This window comes from Parasteatoda tepidariorum, chromosome 1, assembly GCF_982258835.1.
Source record: "Parasteatoda tepidariorum strain Cologne lab strain chromosome 1, Ptep-v5.0, whole genome shotgun sequence".
NCBI lineage: Eukaryota > Metazoa > Arthropoda > Arachnida > Araneae > Theridiidae > Parasteatoda > Parasteatoda tepidariorum.
Genome location: NC_141755.1, coordinates 23486754 through 23507120, shown reverse-complemented (window position 1 = coordinate 23507120; position 20367 = coordinate 23486754). Strand labels below are relative to the sequence as shown.

At 34.1% G+C, this 20367-nt stretch overlaps 1 protein-coding gene across 3 annotated transcripts in view; it reads right to left on the bottom strand.

The window, feature by feature from the left end:
* Nucleotides 1–193: 193 nt before the first annotated feature.
* LOC107446911 (uncharacterized) overlaps nucleotides 194–20367 on the bottom strand; it is a 79444-nt gene continuing 59270 nt past the window's right edge. Inside the window, exons 20-24 of one of the 3 annotated variants that reach the window (XM_087160318.1) lie at nucleotides 9226–11709; nucleotides 8047–8778; nucleotides 5635–5862; nucleotides 4706–4783; nucleotides 194–2215 (exon numbers count right to left, since the gene is read on the bottom strand). In XM_087160318.1, the coding sequence (XP_087016444.1) occupies nucleotides 372–2215; nucleotides 4706–4783; nucleotides 5635–5862; nucleotides 8047–8778; nucleotides 9226–11709 (5366 nt within the window). In that variant the 3' untranslated portion in view covers nucleotides 194–371. Of the gene's footprint in view, nucleotides 2216–4705; nucleotides 4784–5634; nucleotides 5863–8046; nucleotides 11710–20367 lie in introns of all 3 variants that reach the window. The other 2 variants (XM_087160317.1, XM_087160316.1) reach the window with 2 other exon arrangements.

Genomic DNA, 20367 nt, shown 5'->3' with positions numbered 1-20367 from the left:
GGCTGTATGTCTAATTTCACTTTTAATCATAAATGTTAAAGAATTATGTATTAAATCTGATATGTAAATATAGCTTAAGATGATGTCATCTTTAGTAGCATTGGAAGGGGATCGGTTTCACCTTACAAAGGTCTATCAATATTCTTAATATTGTCTAGAAAGATATAAAATTTAGAAAGAGAGTATTGCAAAATTTATTTTCAGAATAAAACTTTATTTTTACAAATAAAATCAAAATACTTTCATACACTCTTTAAAACATATATTAAGTGAATATATCTATTTACATAATGCTGTATCTCATCTCTATTTGTGGAAGAGAGCAAAAATTACATGTTTAGGACAAAATCTGGGAAAGTTTAGGAATCATTTTAAAAATCGTGTATTCGTATACATTTCATATATTCTGCCGAGAAAATTTGTTTTTTCCCACATTTCTTAACCTGTGGTTTCCAATCTTTGCATCTTATAAATAAGTGCTCTGTTATTGGATGAGGAAAGTTTCCTTGTTTTTTCGGACACTTGAACCACTTTCTAACATCCCCAGTTTCTTTTATGATGCAGTCAACATCATGTTTTTCACAATCTGTTTCCGGAGGTCCGATAGGTTTCGGGGTAGTGTGAGTATGGTTTAAGCAAGGATGAATTGTTGAATGTTGATGTGTAGTATCGCTTGAATCATCTGGTGAACTGTTTGTGCTGTCTGTTACTTTATCTGTGTTATCTGTTTTATCAGATGTAATTTCAACTGGTGTGAAATCTGAACCTGTTTTGCCATCAGGTGTGCTGATTGAGACAATTTTGTCTTCAGGTGTATTACTTGAACTGGTTATGTCATCAGGTGTGCTGTTTGAACCTGTTATGTCATCAGGCGTACTTTTTGAACCAGCCCTATCATCAGGCGTGCTGTTTGAACCTGTTATGTCATCAGGTGTGCTGTTTGAACCTGTCATGTCATCAGGTGTGGTGTTTGAGCTTGTCATATCATCTGGTGTAATGCTTGAGCCAGCTTTATCATCTAATGTGCTTTGATTTTCATCTGAAGTGTTTTCATTGTTAGTGCTGCTATCCGTTACAGAATTTGTGTTCGTGATATCACTTGATGTAAAACCAGAAGTAGGATCATTTTCTGTTACATCTGTTAGTGGAGTTTTAGAATCTTCCGATCCTTTGCCTTCATCATCTGTACTAATTACTGTTGGTGCCAGTGTAGAATCATCTATCAACTTAGTGTTTTCAGTGATCGGTGTTTCATCCTTATTGGATGCAGTGCTAATTCCGTCATCAGTAATTGGTGATGAAGTAAAAGTGGAGTCTGTATTTTTTGTACCTGGGTTTTCTGTTCCACTTGGGGAAATACTGTTTCCATCATCGCTTTGTGCTGTTGTAATTTCAGAGACATCTTTTGTAATATCACCAGTTACTTCTAGCTTTGTACTGGCAGTTACATCTTGAGATAAGTTTGTTGTTTCTTCCGTTATTCTAGTTGGCTCATTTGTTTGAGTTGGCTCATTTGTTTGAATTTTATCATTGGTCACACCTGTTACCATTGTGGTGTCTTCAATTAATTTATCATTGATCTTTGTTGATATTGTTGATTCATCCTCAGTTGAAACTTTTGCTGTACTTATCTCTGATACTTCAGAAGTGCCCAGGCCATCGGTTACTGTCTTTTTATTGTCTGTTGCAGTTGAACCATCATCAGAATTTGTTCCCATATCTCCTGTAATAGGAGTTTCATCAATATCAGTTGAAATTGAATCTCGTGAAGATGTCTCTTCATCACTTTTTGTGATTGGAGTGTCTGGTAGTGGCGTGCTTGGCTTCTCTGATGACTCATCATCTTTGTTAGTTTTTGTAGAAAAGCTTTCAGTATTAGTGGATCCTTCAGTGGGATTATTAGTACTATCTGTTGGTATATGGGAATTAGTATTTTCCTTATTAGTACTCTCAGTATTAATATCTGTGTTAGGTTTGCTTGGAGTTGCGTTATCACTTGCAGTTATTTCATCTGATTTAGTTGGATCAGTGCCTCTTGTATAATTTGTACTGGGTGATGAGGTCCAGTTGTCTTTATTTTCTGTTGTACCTTTTTCGGTCGCTGTTACTGTATTTTCAGAAGTTGGCTGTGTATTTTCAGTTATTTTCTCTGTCTGTAAACTATCTCCTGTTATTTCAGTACCTCCAGTTTCTTTTTCTGTTGGACGTGTTGTCCCTAAAATAATAAAATAATTATTAGCTCATAATAGTTTACTGCTGTGTCTATGTTTGTATTTAAAATTGAAGCAAACTTGTTTTCATAAAGTTATAGCTTAAATAAAGTAAAAATAATTTTAAGAAGAATTAATGCACGGAAACTGAAGGTACTGAAAATTAGTAATGTTCCTCGCATTATGCATGTTAAAAAAAAGCACTCTCGTATCAAACACTTGTAGGCCAGGAAGTTTATCTAGACTAAGGGCCCATAATTTCCAGACTAACAACATAACAATGTGGTCAGCATTGCTCACTTTTACTTCCCAGACAAGCTGGTATTCAACAATCTGAACCTGGGTGGGCTTGAAGCCACACCTGGGATAGAGCCCCAGTACTTCACAAGGACAGCTCAGTGCCTTCACCACTGTGCCACTACAGCTAGATTGTTATGCCTGCTTAGGGTAACTTGCACTTTAAATTCCACAACAACTTTCACATTTTTAGGGAAAAAATAAAAGTTTTTCTTCTTCTGTAACTTAGAATAAGTCAAGTTTTTGTTTGCTCTTATACTCCTTTGCTGCATTGAATAGGTAAATTACTGAATGCAACAGGGTATTATATTCCACTACATGAAAGAATCAATAAAATATAACAACTTTTAATAGATGTACAGTAGAGCGCTGATTATCTGAACGTCCAATTATCCGAACTATGTCTGATTTCATTTTTTTTTTGAAGTTTAGAATACTTTTTAGCCTATCGACAATTTTTCTAAATCAAGAAGAATAAATTATATCCCCTACATCTGAAGACCATATTTAATTTACAACCTTTTTAGCAGTTTTCTTATAGTAGCCATACATACATGCATTGTGATACAATTAAACCTGCATACCCCTTTAACCCTTTACAAAAGAAAATTATCTTCCAAGAATGTAACCTTCATTTTGATAGTCTAGAATGGTTGGAATGCAGAAGGAGTTCATGAATAGATAAGTGCTGAAGTTCTGTAATTGGGGAATGGGTAGTTGACACTTATGGTTAATGATTACAGTGCTTGAAATCTTAAATCTTGGAATAAAATTCTTAACAGAAAAACAAACGAAACTGAAGTTTCTGAGCCCATAGATTTTTCGGATGAAAATGATGAAATTGTTACTGAAATTTTGAATGAAAATCGGAACTCCACAGACGAAGAGGAAGAAGTAGGTGATCAAGTTCAAGATAGTGGACCTTCTCATATAGAAGTGCAATTCATTAGATTTTGCAATGAATTGGCTAGAACGTCAAAATGATCTTGATCCAGTTCAGTTGATTTATTTAAAAAGAATAAGGGATATATGGCTGCTAAATAAACGCGTCTTCTTTGAAACGATATCTTTGCTGGATTTCTTTTGCAATGGAAAATAATGAAAAAAGTGGTAAAATCCGTAATTGACAAAAAAAGTATTAAGAAACTGAAATATGATAAAAATAATTCTAAATAAAAAAAAGTAATAAAATGTTTTTATTAGAAATATTTAAAAATTGAAAAAAAAAAAAAAACTTAAACCTGCCAGAGCTATTTTAGACAGTACTGCCAGTCCTAAGCCTACAAAAGGTGCGAAGGGAAGTTAATGCAAAAATAATAATCATTTAAACTAGATTTTAAGCAACTTTCCAATTATCCGAACTTTTCATTATCTGAACCATGTTCGGTCCCGAGCAGTTCGGATAATCGGCGCTCTACTGTATTATATCACCATATTTTATGCAACATTAAGTTGGTTCCAACCTTATAAGATATTTTACTTTTTATAAGTTTTATTATGCCTGCAATTAGCAATAATAATTGTAAATATAGATTTCTTGATGTTCACGAAAAATTATTTAGAACTACTTTTTATTTAACCTCTGTTAAACAATATATAATTCCAATTTTTTTAATACTTGATTGACTGTTCTATATAAATTTCCTTATCTGTGTTAACTATATTTTCAATTTAGTTGTAAAAAAAAAAAAAAAAACAACTTTCAAAAATTTGCAATTGACAACAGCTGCTGCGAGTTCTGTATTTTAAACATTCAAATCTTTATAAATTTTTAATGAATTCACTAAAATTTATAACATTTTTCTTTAATAATTGATTTTAATTTTTACTTTTGAAAAAGTTTATTTTTAAAAATTATATTTTTATCATGTTGATTACAGATGTGCGACATATTTGCATTCATGTAACTAACTTCAAAATTCGTTCCAAAAATAATCTTTAAATTGATAAGAATTGAAAGAATTAGTTCAAAAATTTTAGTATCCATAATAAATAGGGAAGCTACATCTAATATTTTTTTTATTGTAATAAATAAACATTTGTAAAAAAAAATCATAAGAACAGTAATTAATATAAATATAATAAAATAATTTATTTAATGCAGTGTAACAATGACAGGAAGTATTTTCCCTGAGAAATATTTTAAGTAACTTCCTGATTAAATACATGCTATTAACATTAAAATTATACAACCGTACCTTCATCAGTGCTGTTGTGAATTGGAGTTGTTAACGTTCGCAACCACTCGTCACACTCATCTGGTGTTTCAGTTGTTTCTATAAAATAAAAAAAATAAATAAAAAACTATATTGATACCAGACATGCTTGTTTATTTCAATCTGTTAATTTATATCAAGTTTTTATTTGGTTAGATGCCACAGTAAAAATTATTCAAAAATTTATGCATTTGTAACACTTTGAATAATTTTATATATTAATACCGAACATACTGGGTTATTTTAATTAATTATTTGTATCAAATTATGATTTGAAATTTGAATGGATAACACAAAATAAATATACAAAATGCTATGCATTTTTAGACGTTTTAAAGATTTTTCCAAATTAGTTAAGGAAACACTTGTTGATTTCAATATTTTTATCCACTTCTGATTAAAATGTATGCCTCTAAAAAAATAAACCAAAATTAATGCATGTTTTTGCATTCAAAAAATTTTCTGTATTAATAATGAAAACACTAATATAGAAATGGTTCAAACGATGCACCATAAAAAGAAAAATGATACAAAAGTAAATAAAAATTAATGCATGTTTAAACATTTTTTAAAAATTCTCTACATTAATGCGGAAAGTATTCGTCCATATAAATTAGTTATTTATATTATAGTTTTAAGGCCATACCGTTTTAACGTTTAACTTCAAAAATAACTATTTTGATTGTTTATATTTCCAGAATCTTAAATTTTAATCATTCTTCATTCCGCAACGCAACCCCATTATCTAAAAGTGGCAATTCTGTTATTAATTTTAATGGTACACGAATTATGCTAATATTTATGGTAAATGAAGTCTTAAAAAACCTATAGATTATGTATTGCAATGACGCGTTAGGATGTTTTAGAGGACAGCACTTCTATTTAAAATATTAAGCATTAAAGGGACTTACTCGGTGGCCGGTATCTATCGCCACAGTTTACTTTGTCTTCCTCGAAGCAAATTCTCATGACGTTGTCAAAAAGTGTACCGCTGGGGCATTCATTCTCTTGGAATTCACCGTCTTTGCAAGTGTAATACAATCTGCAATCTTTGGGATGGTGGAAGTCCCCATCTTCTTCTTTACACTCATCTTTAATTGGCTTTTCTGTTGTTGTACTTACTCCAGTAATTGTTGAAACTTTAAGAAAAAAAGTTAAAATGTGTTTCGTCTGTCGAAACTAGAATAATCTTGCACATTGCGCAAAAAAGAAAAGAAAAGAATTTTAATAGGATAACAATGTATCACTATGAATAACTTTTTTTCTAATCATTGAATTTTCCCGAGTGCCTATCTTAATGCTTTAAAATGGTGACTTCAAATATGGATATTTTTTTGGCCAACCAATATTTTAAGTCATCAGTTCATTAAAGGTGTTCCGTGTAGCCTTTGCTCTATGTTCCCTATACGCCTGTGTGTTTCCTATGTATATCTAGGGAGGTCCTAAATTATCCTTTTAAGGGGTGCAATGGGTCCTGATTTCATTTTTATAAACGACACCACACAGAGCACTTCTTGTCGACCATTTTCTGGTTATTGAAGATATTCGCTGGATGTATTGGCCAACCAGATCTCCAGACCTCAGCCTTATAGAGCATGCCTGGGAAGCCTTAAGGAGGGCAATTGCAGCACGTAACCTCGCTCCGAAAACCGCCCAGTATCTGAAAACAGCGTTATTGAACGAGCAGGACAAACTGCCGCAGGAATTCATTAACTCTCTTATTTCTATTATGAAATCACGATGTGAGACCTGTATATCCATACGAAGGGCCATACCTCCAATTAAGCTTTTTTTTAAAAATTCAATTCTGTAACCATTCATTGAAACCATTCAACACTGGTGAAGTTAAAATTGTACTAGTTCAATTAGCGTGCGAAAAATCAATCTTAATGGTTTCTGGGGTCAATTCAAATATGCTAATTAATTAGTAAAAGTCCTTAAGATAATAAATTTTAAGCCTAGTGTCCTTTTAAATAACGGTTTTTTCTTCACAAAAAAAAGTTGAACACAAGTGTTTTATAATTGAGGTTATTTTGCAGAAACAATATAATTTAGTTTTGCATACCAATATACATTAATATAATTTAGATTTTGATCTGAAATCAAGGCAGAGTGTTTTTTTGAAGCTGAAGTGCAAGAAAACAGAAAAAAACAGCATAAAAAATTTGTGCAACATACCACACTTTTTTTTATAAGTGTCTTTCATATATTGACAACTTTTGATAATTGAGCTACAACTTTATAAATAACTCAAACTTCGTTTTTTAAATTCGTTGAAAGAACCCTGAGTGCAAAAGGTTAACGTTGAACAATTAAATTCGCAGATTTTAAGCAGTATCTTGTCTAGTTCTGAATTTGTTTTTGATGTAAGCATAAGTTAGAAGTGGATAAAGTGAACAAAAAGTCTTTCAATTGTTAAGCATGGTTATCAGAGTAACTTAATTCTTTTCTTGAATTTGGCAGGTATTTAGAAGTACATAAAATCTTTCTTTTTCCTAACTCTGCCTCTCACATGGTGTGAGATGTGGGGAACTGCAGAGATGCATAATATAATCCTGTGGGCCTTATTCAGCGATGTAACAGTTAAGATAGACGCTGACAATTGCACTCTAGTAAAGTTGAATTCAGAAAGAAGTGTACTATCTTGCAGAAATTTAGGATTTTATCAATTACAATTACATTGCTTAAATTTATGCAAAAAAACTTGAATATTTTTTGGTTCTAAATAATTTCGATTATTATAAAAGAGAAAAAAATTAGAGGTTTTTTGCGGAATTAATAAATTCTATATTAGCAAGTCTAAATTATTGCGAATAACCTCAAATTTTGAAAGTCAAAAATACGAAACTGTTTAAGAAGGGAAAGTTTTCCCAGAGAAAGAACGTTATTATGTTTGACTTCATAATTTAAAATATCCATATCGCATATCTCCTACACTATTTAAATAGCATATTTAAAGCCAATCCCACCAACCATTAAGATTGTCTAATGAATAACCAATCCCACATATTAGGATTACATCTTATGCTAAAATCTGATTATTAGATAAAAAGTTATTAAGAAAAGTTGTTCTTTCTTTTTATCACCATCGTAATCGATTAGTATATTTTATGACCAAGTTACAAAAAATGTCAGTTATGAGTTGCAACACAATGGCATTAAACACACTATTAAACACATTATTAATGGCACTATTAAAAATTCGAAACTAATTTTCCGCATGTTACGTTATTTTAACTAAAGTTATCAATGTAACTTAAAATCTCCTGGTTAAAAGCCTGTTAATCTTAAATAATAAATTACTAAAATAAAATACTACTTACATACTGGCCTTTTTCTAGAATCACAATCTACCCAGTCTTCTCGATAACATTTTTTGACCATTCGATCGAAAACAGTGCCTTCAGGACACTTCATGAGGCTTGCCACACCATCTTTGCACTGAGTATAAAGTTCACAATCTTCCTCATGCGGGTAACTCTCATCCTCGTCATTGCATTCTATTGGGGTGACGACGGTGAAAGGTGAAACAGATGACTTTTCAGAATTTTTGTCAGTTGAAGCTGTATACTTTGGAGTTGAAATTTTTCCTTCCCTGTCATCAGTGGCTCCTGTCCCTTTTCTCCCGTCATCAGTAATGCCTGTTCCTTTCTTTCCGTCATCAGTGGCTCCTGTTCCTTCCCTCCCGTCATCAGTAACACCTGTTCCCTTTCTTCCGCCATCAGTGGCTCCTGTTCCTTCCCTTCCGTCATCAGTGACTCTTGTTCCTTCCCTTCCGTCATCAGTAACACCCGTTCCCTTTCTTCCGTCGTCGGTGGCTCCTGTTCCTTCCCTTCCGCCATCTGTAACGCCTGTTCCAGTGTCATCAGTGACTCCTGTTCCTTTCCTTCCGTCATCAGTGACTCCTGTTCCTTTCCTTTCGTCATCAGTAAAACCGGTTCCCTTTCTTCCGTCGTCGGTGGCTCCTGTTCCTTCCCTTCCGTCATCTGTAACACCTGTTCCTTTCCTTCCGCCATCAGTGACTCCTGTCTCTTCCCTTCCGTCATCAGTACCACCTGTTCCCTTTCTTCCGTCATCAGTTACACCTGTTCCCTTTCCGTCATCAGTGGCTCCTGTTCCTTCCCTTCCACCATCAGTAACACCTGTTCCTTCCCTTCCGTCATCAGTAACACCCGTTCCCTTTCTTCCGTCATCGGTGGCTCCTGTTCCTTTCCTTCCGTCATCAGTGACTCCTGTTCCTTCCTCTCCGTCATCAGTTACACCTGTTCCCTTTCTTCCGTCATCAGTTACGCCTGTTCCCTTTCTTCCGTCATCAGTGACTCCTGTCCCTTCCCTTCCGTCATCAGTAACGCCTGTTCCCTTTCTTCCGTCATCGGTGGCTCCTGTTCCTTCCCTTCCGTCATCTGTCGCTCCTGTTCCTTCCCTTCCGTCATCAGTAACGCCTGTTCCTTTCTTTCCGTCATCAGTGGCGCCTGTTCCTTCCCTTCCGTCTTCAGTAACACCTGTTCCCTTTCTTCCGTCATCAGTGACTCCTGTTCCTTCCCTTCCGTCATCAGTACCACCTGTTCCCTTTCTTCCGTCATCAGTGACTCCTGTTCCTTCCCTTCCGTCATCAGTACCTCCTGTTCCCTTTCTTCCGTCATCAGTGGCTCCTGTTCCTTCCCTTCCGTCATCAGTAACGCCTGTTCCTTTCCTTCCGTCATCAGTGGCTCCTGTTCCTTCCCTTCCGTCATCAGTAACGCCTGTTCCTTTCTTTCCGTCATCAGTGGCTCCTGTTCCTTCCCTTCCGTCATCAGTAACACCTGTTCCTTTTCTTCCGTCATCAGTGACACTTGTTCCTTTCCTTCCGTCATCAGTACCACCTGTTCCCTTTCTTCCGTCATCAGTGACTCCTGTTCCTTCCCTTCCGTCATCAGTGGCTCCTGTTCCTTCCTTTCCGTCATCAGTAACGCCTGTTCCTTTCCTTCCGTCATCAGTGGCTCCTGTTCCTTCCCTTCCGTCATCAGTAACGCCTGTTCCTTTCCTTCCGTCATCAGTGGCTCCTGTTCCTTCCCTTCCGTCATCAGTAACACCTGTTCCCTTTCTCCCGTCATCAGTGACTCTTGTTCCTTCCCTTCCGTCATCAGTACCACCTGTTCCCTTTCTTCCGTCATCAGTGACTCCTGTTCCTTCCCTTCCGTCATCAGTACCTCCTGTTCCCTTTCTTCCGTCATCAGTGGCTCCTGTTCCTTTCCTTCCGTCATCAGTGGCTCCTGTTCCTTCCCTTCCGTCATCAGTAACACCTGTTCCCTTTCTTCCGTCATCAGTGACTCTTGTTCCTTCCCTTCCGTCATCAGTACCACCTGTTCCCTTTCTTCCGTCATCAGTGACTCCTGTTCCTTCCCTTCCGTCATCAGTACCTCCTGTTCCTTTCCTTCCATCATCAGTGGCTCCTGTTCCTTCCCTTCCGTCATCAGTAACGCTTGTTCCTTTCCTTCCGTCATCAGTGGCTCCTGTTCCTTCCCTTCCGTCATCAGTAACGCCTGTTCCTTTCCTTCCGTCATCAGTGGCTCCTGTTCCTTCCCTTCCGTCATCAGTAACACCTGTTCCCTTTCTTCCGTCATCAGTGACTCTTGTTCCTTCCCTTCCGTCATCAGTACCACCTGTTCCCTTTCTCCCGTCATCAGTGACTCCTGTTCCTTCCCTTCCGTCATCAGTACCTCCTGTTCCCTTTCTTCCGTCATCAGTGGCCCCTGTTCCTTTCCTTCCGTCATCAGTAACGCCTGTTCCTTTCCTTCCGTCATCAGTGGCTCCTGTTCCTTCCCTTCCGTCATCAGTAACGCCTGTTCCTTTCTTTCCGTCATCAGTGGCTCCTGTTCCTTCCCTTCCGTCATCAGTAACACCTGTTCCTTTTCTTCCGTCATCAGTGACACTTGTTCCTTTCCTTCCGTCATCAGTACCACCTGTTCCCTTTCTTCCGTCATCAGTGACTCCTGTTCCTTCCCTTCCGTCATCAGTGGCTCCTGTTCCTTCCTTTCCGTCATCAGTAACGCCTGTTCCTTTCCTTCCGTCATCAGTGGCTCCTGTTCCTTCCCTTCCGTCATCAGTAACGCCTGTTCCTTTCCTTCCGTCATCAGTGGCTCCTGTTCCTTCCCTTCCGTCATCAGTAACACCTGTTCCCTTTCTCCCGTCATCAGTGACTCTTGTTCCTTCCCTTCCGTCATCAGTACCACCTGTTCCCTTTCTTCCGTCATCAGTGACTCCTGTTCCTTCCCTTCCGTCATCAGTACCTCCTGTTCCCTTTCTTCCGTCATCAGTGGCTCCTGTTCCTTTCCTTCCGTCATCAGTGGCTCCTGTTCCTTCCCTTCCGTCATCAGTAACACCTGTTCCCTTTCTTCCGTCATCAGTGACTCTTGTTCCTTCCCTTCCGTCATCAGTACCACCTGTTCCCTTTCTTCCGTCATCAGTGACTCCTGTTCCTTCCCTTCCGTCATCAGTACCTCCTGTTCCTTTCCTTCCATCATCAGTGGCTCCTGTTCCTTCCCTTCCGTCATCAGTAACGCTTGTTCCTTTCCTTCCGTCATCAGTGGCTCCTGTTCCTTCCCTTCCGTCATCAGTAACGCCTGTTCCTTTCCTTCCGTCATCAGTGGCTCCTGTTCCTTCCCTTCCGTCATCAGTAACACCTGTTCCCTTTCTTCCGTCATCAGTGACTCTTGTTCCTTCCCTTCCGTCATCAGTACCACCTGTTCCCTTTCTCCCGTCATCAGTGACTCCTGTTCCTTCCCTTCCGTCATCAGTACCTCCTGTTCCCTTTCTTCCGTCATCAGTGGCCCCTGTTCCTTTCCTTCCGTCATCAGTAACGCCTGTTCCTTTCCTTCCGTCATCAGTGGCTCCTGTTCCTTCCCTTCCGTCATCAGTAACACCCGTTCCTTTGTTTTCATCATGAGTAGATCTCGTAGAATCGTTTTCATCGTCGGATGTAACTGTTCCAGTTGGTTCTTTCGTTGCTAAAATAAAAATATTATTTGTTTTAACTCTTGTCATTAATAATTTATAATTTTAATTGAATGTTTGCTTTGGGGGGAAATTTCCTGGGTGTAGGTAGGAAAGGAGATAAAGAATGATTTACTACATGGAAGTAATGTACAGTGAGCAAAAAAGAAAAAAAAACCGGAACACCTTCAATTTCTTTTTGATTTCGATGTATATCAAAGAGAAAATATGAAAGATTTTTAGGCGAAATGTCCTATTAAATCCCAACAAAAACTTAAATATTCATTATAATTCATAATAATTTTACAAGCAAAAGAAGGAATAATTTTCTAATAAGGAAAGAGGGGCTGACCACAAATATGTTAGTTAGTTAGTGTAGACGATAATTTTCATTACGAATTCAGATGCAAAAAACACTCTCCATCATTGAACATGCCTTTTCTTTCGCTTGGATTATGATTCCTTACCTCGAAAATTAAAGGGGAGACGCAATTCGGGAAATATGGCCTCAATTGTTTGGTCAGGAGAGCGTTCGAAAGTTTGGACCCCTTAATGTAATTTTTTTTTATTATTTTCGCAAACAATTATTTCGTGCAAAAATTTTTTTAATAATTATTTATTATTTTTTATTATTTTATTTAATAAAAGTTGAGAAAATTTGGATTTGTAGGATATACAAATTTTACATAATTTTAAAGAATGTAATTTTATATGACAAAATACAAAATTTGAATGAAATCGATAGAGTAGTTATGAGAAATCAAAAAAGTATGAAGCTGAACTATGAAAATCATTCACATAAAGAAAGTCATCTTACAATCTTACTTTTTTAAAATTCGATTTCTCTGGAATTATTCGTCGACCAATTTCGATCAAATTGTGAATTTCGGTATGCAAAATTAGATACTTTATAGTTATTAAACGTTTTGAAATATATATATATATATATATAAGTTCAAAATGAAGAATAAAACAAAGAAAAATTATAGACATATGAAAAAAAGGGGGTGGGAAATAATAAGTAAAAAAAAAAAAAAAAAAAAAAAAAAAAAAAAAAAAAAAAAAAAAAAACAACAAACAATATTTTATTTAAAAAAAAAAAAAAAAAAAAAAAAAAGTGAAATGTTAATTAAAAAACCGGAAAAAAAATATAATCTTTTCTTCAGCCCACACGATTATATCCACAAAACAGAGTGCTTTCTGATATTGTATCAATAAAGCCAAAGCAAAATATATTAATACAATAGTGTGAGGAGCACTCAAAAAAATTTTTATTAAATAACTACGTAAAAATAGATCATAAAAAGTAAATATAACATGTAAAAACAGATAATAAAATAAAATAAAAAGAAAAAATAAAATAAAAATAAAAAACATTAAAAAGGGGGGACTATAAAGCGAGTAGCAAAATCATAACAACTTACTTGGACAGTTATTTTTCAAGAATGATTTAAAAATGTTTTCGCAGAAAGATTGCCAGATTACAAAATATGAAAACAAAAGATGAAAACAAAAGCGCAAATTGAGTGTAACAAAAGGGTTCTAAAGTGTCGTTCTTACTGCACTGCTGAAGTGATTTGTTATTCTGAGTTTTGATTTGTTAGTTACCAAGGATGGGCCCGAAATGGATGTGCACAAGGTAATATTATACTGGATAATTTTAAAAATTGATCATAAATAGTTTTAGAAGATAGATGTTTATTTAAGAAAAAATATAAAATAGAAAAGAGAAACATAAATTGCCTGCTTTGTAAATAATTTTAGCCGCGGATTTGCACGATATGGATTAGTACATAGAAAAATTATTTAAATTATCAAAGAAAAAATTTTAATAGATAATTTTTAACACGGATTTGCCCGAAATGGATTTGCACATGGAAAAATTTTCTTAATTTTCTTAGTGTTTTCTTGTATTTATTTATTTATTATATATATATATATATATATATATATATATATATATATATATATATATATATATATATATATATATATATATATATATATATATATATATATATATATATATATATATATATATATATGTATATATATATATATATATGGGCGAATCTCAGGAATCATTAACCTATATGTCTTCAAACTTTTCTTATAAATACATAACATAATAAGCGAAAACTAATTCTAATAAAATTACAGGAATAACTCTGCATTACTAACTTTAAGATACGTACAGTTTTGATCGCGAGTAACTTGGTTTTGGCTTTTATTTCTTACTTCAATCCTACATTTGACAACTTTTCATGAGTGTAGCTTAGAGTGTTTAACATATTTTTTTTTGAATATGTATTCTGTTTAACAAAAACTGAAAATCACTAAAAACATAATTTAGTAGCCCAGCTGTACTATCATATTTTCTTGAATGATATTTTTCGTGAATATTGACGTTTGCTAACACTTAAAGTTTGTCGCCAAATTTTGGCACGTCAAACCGTAACCAGCGAAAATTGAAAAAAAAGGTATACAATCCAATTCTGCGAGTTTTATGTTAGTGATATTCCAAAAGCTTATTTAAAGTAGAACAAACTTGTACCATTATTATAGATAAATATTTTTATTTGCAGTAATTATAAATTAATCGAATTTATCACTAACTGTCATTCGGTGAGGTAACAGTAACGATGTCAAGACCGAAACCAGACGCAGATCTGAAAAGTAAATGTTAAAATCAAAATTTTGATCACACGTTTGCAATAGCCTAATTTATTTTCTGTGTTGTGTGCTTTGCATTGCGTTGCATCTGAGTAAAGTTTTCGATCTATTCCTTAGGTTGTCCAGACCGTAACCCTGTCAAACCGTAACCTCAGGATTAATTAATTGAATTTAACATATTAGAACTTAGTTTTTTCCCTATGTTTTACTAATTGTTTTTTTTTACTGAAAATAATTAAAGTAAGCCTTTTTATACATTTTATAACAATTTAACTTAATATTAAAATTTTTCAATTCATTTATGATACTAATAATTTTTAATGAAAAATGAAGGGTAAGTATGGAAAATTCAAAAATTTTTATTTTTTGTTTATACTTATAAGGGCATCAAAATATTCGATGTTCACGATTACTTTCTGATATTTTATACATTTTCAAACAATTCTGGAGGTGTAAAAATAGTGTGCCTATTATTTATTATTATTTTTTTTATTATCAAAAGTTAAAGGTTCTAGAGATCTGCCCATATATATATATATATATATATATATATATATATATATATATATATATATATATATATATATATATATATATATATATATAAAAATCTCTTGTCACAGTTTTAGTGGTTAAACTCCTCCTAAACGGCTGGATCGATTTTGATGAAATTTTATATGTATATTCAGTAGGTATGAGAATAGGTTTATAACTAATTTTTTTTTCATTTTTTGGACAGATTTAACGTATATTTTAAATATATCTTTATTTAATCATATTCCAATCCAAACTAGACATAGAAATCTGATAAATCAAAAAGTAATATTCACGCACGTTGCAACAATTCACTTTAAACTCTAATACTTATGCTCGCCCTTAAAAGAAGAGCATCAAATATATTTGCAAGTATGTAAATAAAGGCAGTGATACGGCAGTATTTCGAGTTGAAAATACCAATGTGACCGCTTTTCCAGTGAATAACAACGACGAAATAACGTTCTACCAAATTGGCCGGTACATCAGCTCCAATGAAGCTGTTTGTCGCAACTTTGGATTCCCTATTCATGATCCAACCGTTAGTCATTTAGCCGTCCATCTTGAAAACGGTCAGCGCGTATATTTCATTGACCGAGCTATAAATCCACCAAGAACTACACTCACCGAATTTTTTGAATTGTGTAATCGTGCTGATCCTTTTGGTGCTTTTGCACTGACATTACTTTACTCAGAAGTATTTCACTATTCATATTATCAGAACTATCTCAGAACTATTTCATATGGTCTCAAACAAAAAAATGGATACCCCGCAAGCAAGGCACACCGGTTGAAGCATGTCCCGGTTTATTCAAATCAAACGCCTTGGGGAGAGTATTTACAGTCAATCCAAGGCAGACTGAGTGCTTTTATCTTCGACTGTTGTTGGTTAATCTCACCGGCTCATTGTCATTTCGCGATATACGTAAAGTCGATGGGCATCAGCATCCAACGTATAAAGATGCATGCCTTGCACTCGGCTTGCTGGAAGATGACAACCAGTGGGAATGTATGCTTGCTGAAGCAGCATTGAACTGTACTGCTAAGCAAATTCGTGTACTATTCGCTATAGTATTAACTACATGTTTCCCGGGCAGAATAGAAACTTTATGGGATAATCACAAAGATTCGATGACTGATGATATACTGTATCACCATCGCACACGTTGTAACGATCTAACGATAGCATTCAGCGATGCTATGTACAATGAAGCACTGATTGCTATTGAGGATCTTTGCATTACTATTGCCAACTTGCCTCTCAGTCATTTCGGTATGCTTTCGCCAAATCGAAGTGCATCTGATTTTTTAAACAATGACATGAATCGTGAACTTCATTACAATACAGTAGAAATTGCAGCTATTGTGACTCGCAATGTTCCACTGATGAATGAGGAACAAAGAAACATATATGACCGCATTATGCTCGCAGTTTCGGCAGGTCAAGGTGGATTTTTTTTTTGGAAGCACCAGGTGGAACTGGCAAAACATTTATTATTTCGGTAATTCTCGCTGAAATACGATCAAATAATGGCATCGCGTTGGCCGTTGCATCATCTGGCATTGCGGCAACTTTATTGGATGGAGGCAGAACAGCTCATTCAGTATTTAAGCTGCCACTAAATATTCAAAACAACCCGGACGCAGCGTGCAGCATAAAAAAGCAATCGTCTATGGCCACAGTGTTGAAACACTGTAAAATTATCATCTGGGATGAATGCACAATGGCACACAAACATTCGCTTGAGGCGTTGAATAGGACATTGAAAGATATAAAGAACAATGACAAATTATTTGGCGGCACTCTGCTACTCCTTTCAGGTGATTTCAGGCAAACACTTCCCGTCATTCCGCGTTCAACGTACGCTGATGAGATCAATGCTTGCTTGAAATCATCTCCACTGTGGTATAATGTTGAAAAAGTTCAACTAACAGTAAATATGCGAGTCCAAATGCTTCAGGATCCATCTGCTGAAACATTCTCAAAACAATTGCTAGATATCGGTGATGGAAAAGTTACCAAGGATGAGACAGGATGCATAAAATTACCGGAGGATTTCTGCACAATCATTGATTCAAAAGATGCTCTCATTAACCTTATATTTCCCGATTTACACACGCAATACATTAATCATGAGTGGCTTGCAGAAAGGGCGATTTTAGCAGCAAAAAATGTGGACGTCAACGAATTGAATCTGAAAATACAACAGTTATTGCCAGGTAACATGGTGACATACAAATCCGTTGATGCAGTTTGCGATCCTATGGAAGTTGCATATTTTCCAACAGAGTTTTTAAATTCATTGGATTTACCAGGCATGCCACCGCATAATTTAGTACTTAAAGTTGGATCTCCTGTTATTTTGCTTCGTAATTTGAACCCACCACAGCTGTGCAACGGCACGCGATTGGTCGTTAAAAAATTAATGAACAACGTTATCGAAGTCATTCTTTTAAATGGAAAATTCCGGGGTGAAAGTGTATTACTTCCACGAATCCCTATTATACCCACAGATGTGCCAATTCAATTTAAACGCATTCAATTCCCCATTAGATTGGCATTTGCAATGACTATTAATAAATCTCAAGGCCAAACAATGTCTGTTTGTGGCTTAGATTTGAGCACACCATGTTTTTCACACGGACAATTATACGTGGCATGCTCTCGAGTGGGTAAACCATCCAGTTTATTTGTGTTAGCAAAAGACGGAATGACAAAAAATATTGTACACTCCATTGCACTAAGAGATTAATATTGTTTACTAATATTTTCAGAATTAGTTGTATTTATAATTTATAAAAAAAAGTTACAATAAATTTAAAAAATTATTATTTGGTGTGTTGTTATTTTCACCTTCCGTCATCGTTCACAGCGCTCCATGCCACTGCCACTCACATACCACATACGCACACACTTACAATAAATAAGATATATTTTCATACTCTAGAAATAAATCATATGGCAAAACAACGTTTGCCGGGTCAGCTAGTATATATATATATATATATATATATATATATATATATATATATATATATATATATATATATATATATATATATATATATATATATATATATATATATATATATATATATATATATATATATATATATATATATATACAGAATTAGAATAACACAGTTATTCTGCAGTTAGAAAAAATTCTAGTAATATTACCTTACTGTATGGTAATAACATTTCTGGTAAAGAAAAGAAACTATAATTCTGGTAATAAAACCAAAATCTAAAGTTTTTAAACCATTCATTTGGTAGTTTTACCACTTATATAGTAATGTTTTGCCTGAAATCCTGGTTTTCAAAATTAGTCCTAATTAACCCACATTTATTACAAAACTGAAAGATAAATTTAACCAAAAAAATTTTTTGGTTACGCCATGATCTTAGGTACCATAATGAAATGTCAAATTTTATCACATATTATAAAACCATATTTTATTGTTAATTTTACCAAAATTATTACTAAACCATGCTGGTAAAAATTACCTGCCTTTTCGGTAAATTTTACCATATCGCTCATGGGCTGCAATAGCGGCACAACTCAAAAAAATCATGTTTTGAGATAAGTGGGTGTAAAGTTTTCATTGCTAAGGAAAATGCGTAAGAAATGCTTTAGTTTGCTTAAACGAAGATTACCTTCAAGTTGAATTATGAGTAGTGCTAGTATTGCTGCTGAAAGAATGTGTATTTTCATATTTACACCTGTTCTTAATACAAAACGCAGGTGTTTTTTAGTTGTGCCACTAATGCAGCCCATGAGCGATATTCTGATTGTTTTGACCATATTTTTTTCTTAATGTGGATGATTTCTTGTTTTTCTTCACTTTACAGTTTTAAGTCCTAACTTACTCTACTTATGACAGGTAATTTACTTTAAAACTATAAAACTACCATAAAACTTCAAATCTTCTGAACTACTCGATCTTTTCCATCCCTTTATTATGGTTGCTGCATAAATAGAAACATTATTTCAAATTAAATCAAATGTTTTTTCATCCACGTAAAGAATGTTTTTATTACTAGAATTAACTGAGGTATTTGTCTTATTCATAACACTGACCTTCAAAAGCAAAGATTTGGCGAAGCATTTAATCATGAGAGTCAATGTCTCAAAAGTTCCTTTATTTTTTCTTAAAATTACAGGTAACGGAATCCAGTTCTTATGTCTGATTAATTTCATAGAACTATAAAAGTATTTAGCTACTAGGATTCGGCATGCTATTATTATTTCAGTAGATGAGGTAATTAGAAATGGGGAAAAAAATGCATAAACATTATCATTTTGAGCATGGCGATTACTTATAGAATCGATCTGTGCTAAAAAAATGACTTTATATTATAAAGCTGCTTTATGTTCATTTACCCAATAGAGAATCTATTAAAAAGAAAATTCCTTCTTTTAAATATTCTCGTTCGTCAAATTTGGTTATGACACTCCTTCGATAACCTGAGCTTCAACGTAAATTGTTTAACTGTTTGTGAATTCAAACGGTTTCCCTGAGAAAATTCGAATCCTTTCTATTAGCGATCTTTTTAAAAGTAATATAAATCTTAAATCATATAATTGCTGGTTTTAATTTAGAAACTGTAAGAAAACATTTTGTTTTTGAAGAATTCGTCAGTTTCTAACAATCATAATTAGCCAATCAATGAATAATCTCTAAGATTAAAACCATCTTCAAATTTAGCAATAATAACAAATACAGAACGTAAAATTACCTCCCAGTATTTTTTATTGTTTAGATGTTTAGATGTTGAAGTATCTAATTCTGGAAATTTTAATATTCCAACTCGATATGAAAAATGTTTTTTTTTTTCCGTGCTTAGTCTGGAAAACTTTAAAAGTTTAAAAGAGTTAAAAAAAAAAAAAAAAAAAAATCGTTTAATGCATCGTACAAAAATTTATGTTCATAGTTTTGCAAAGGTAATTGATAGGTGCTAGTGTAAAAGGAACATATGGATTTAAATAAAAATATAAAAAAATGAAGTTTATATTTTGTCGACTTCTTTGTTAAACGACAGAAATAAAACTCAGACTGAATCGAGTTTTGAACCTAACATCTATTATTTGTCATCATGTACAGTCCGCAAAAAAAAAAAGATATCACCCTGAATAACTTTCGTTCTAATGATCCGATTTTCGCGAACTAAGTGTCAATCTTAATGGTTCCTGGGGGTGACCTCAAATATGCTAATTAATTAGTGCTAACTATTAATTAAGTTACGAAATCAGACACAAAAACGTACTTTCTCTGAATAAACATATATTTTTTTTTACATATTTGGAATCTAGACACTTGAATTAGGGGGGGTAGACAAAATTTTAAAACAATTGGGTCGTAAATTGGGTTGCAATAAAGGTTTATATATTTGGCGATAGTCCAGAAAACCGCCAAAAAAAGTCGCCTGCGCAAATAAATATTTTAAGATAACCCTTGACTGA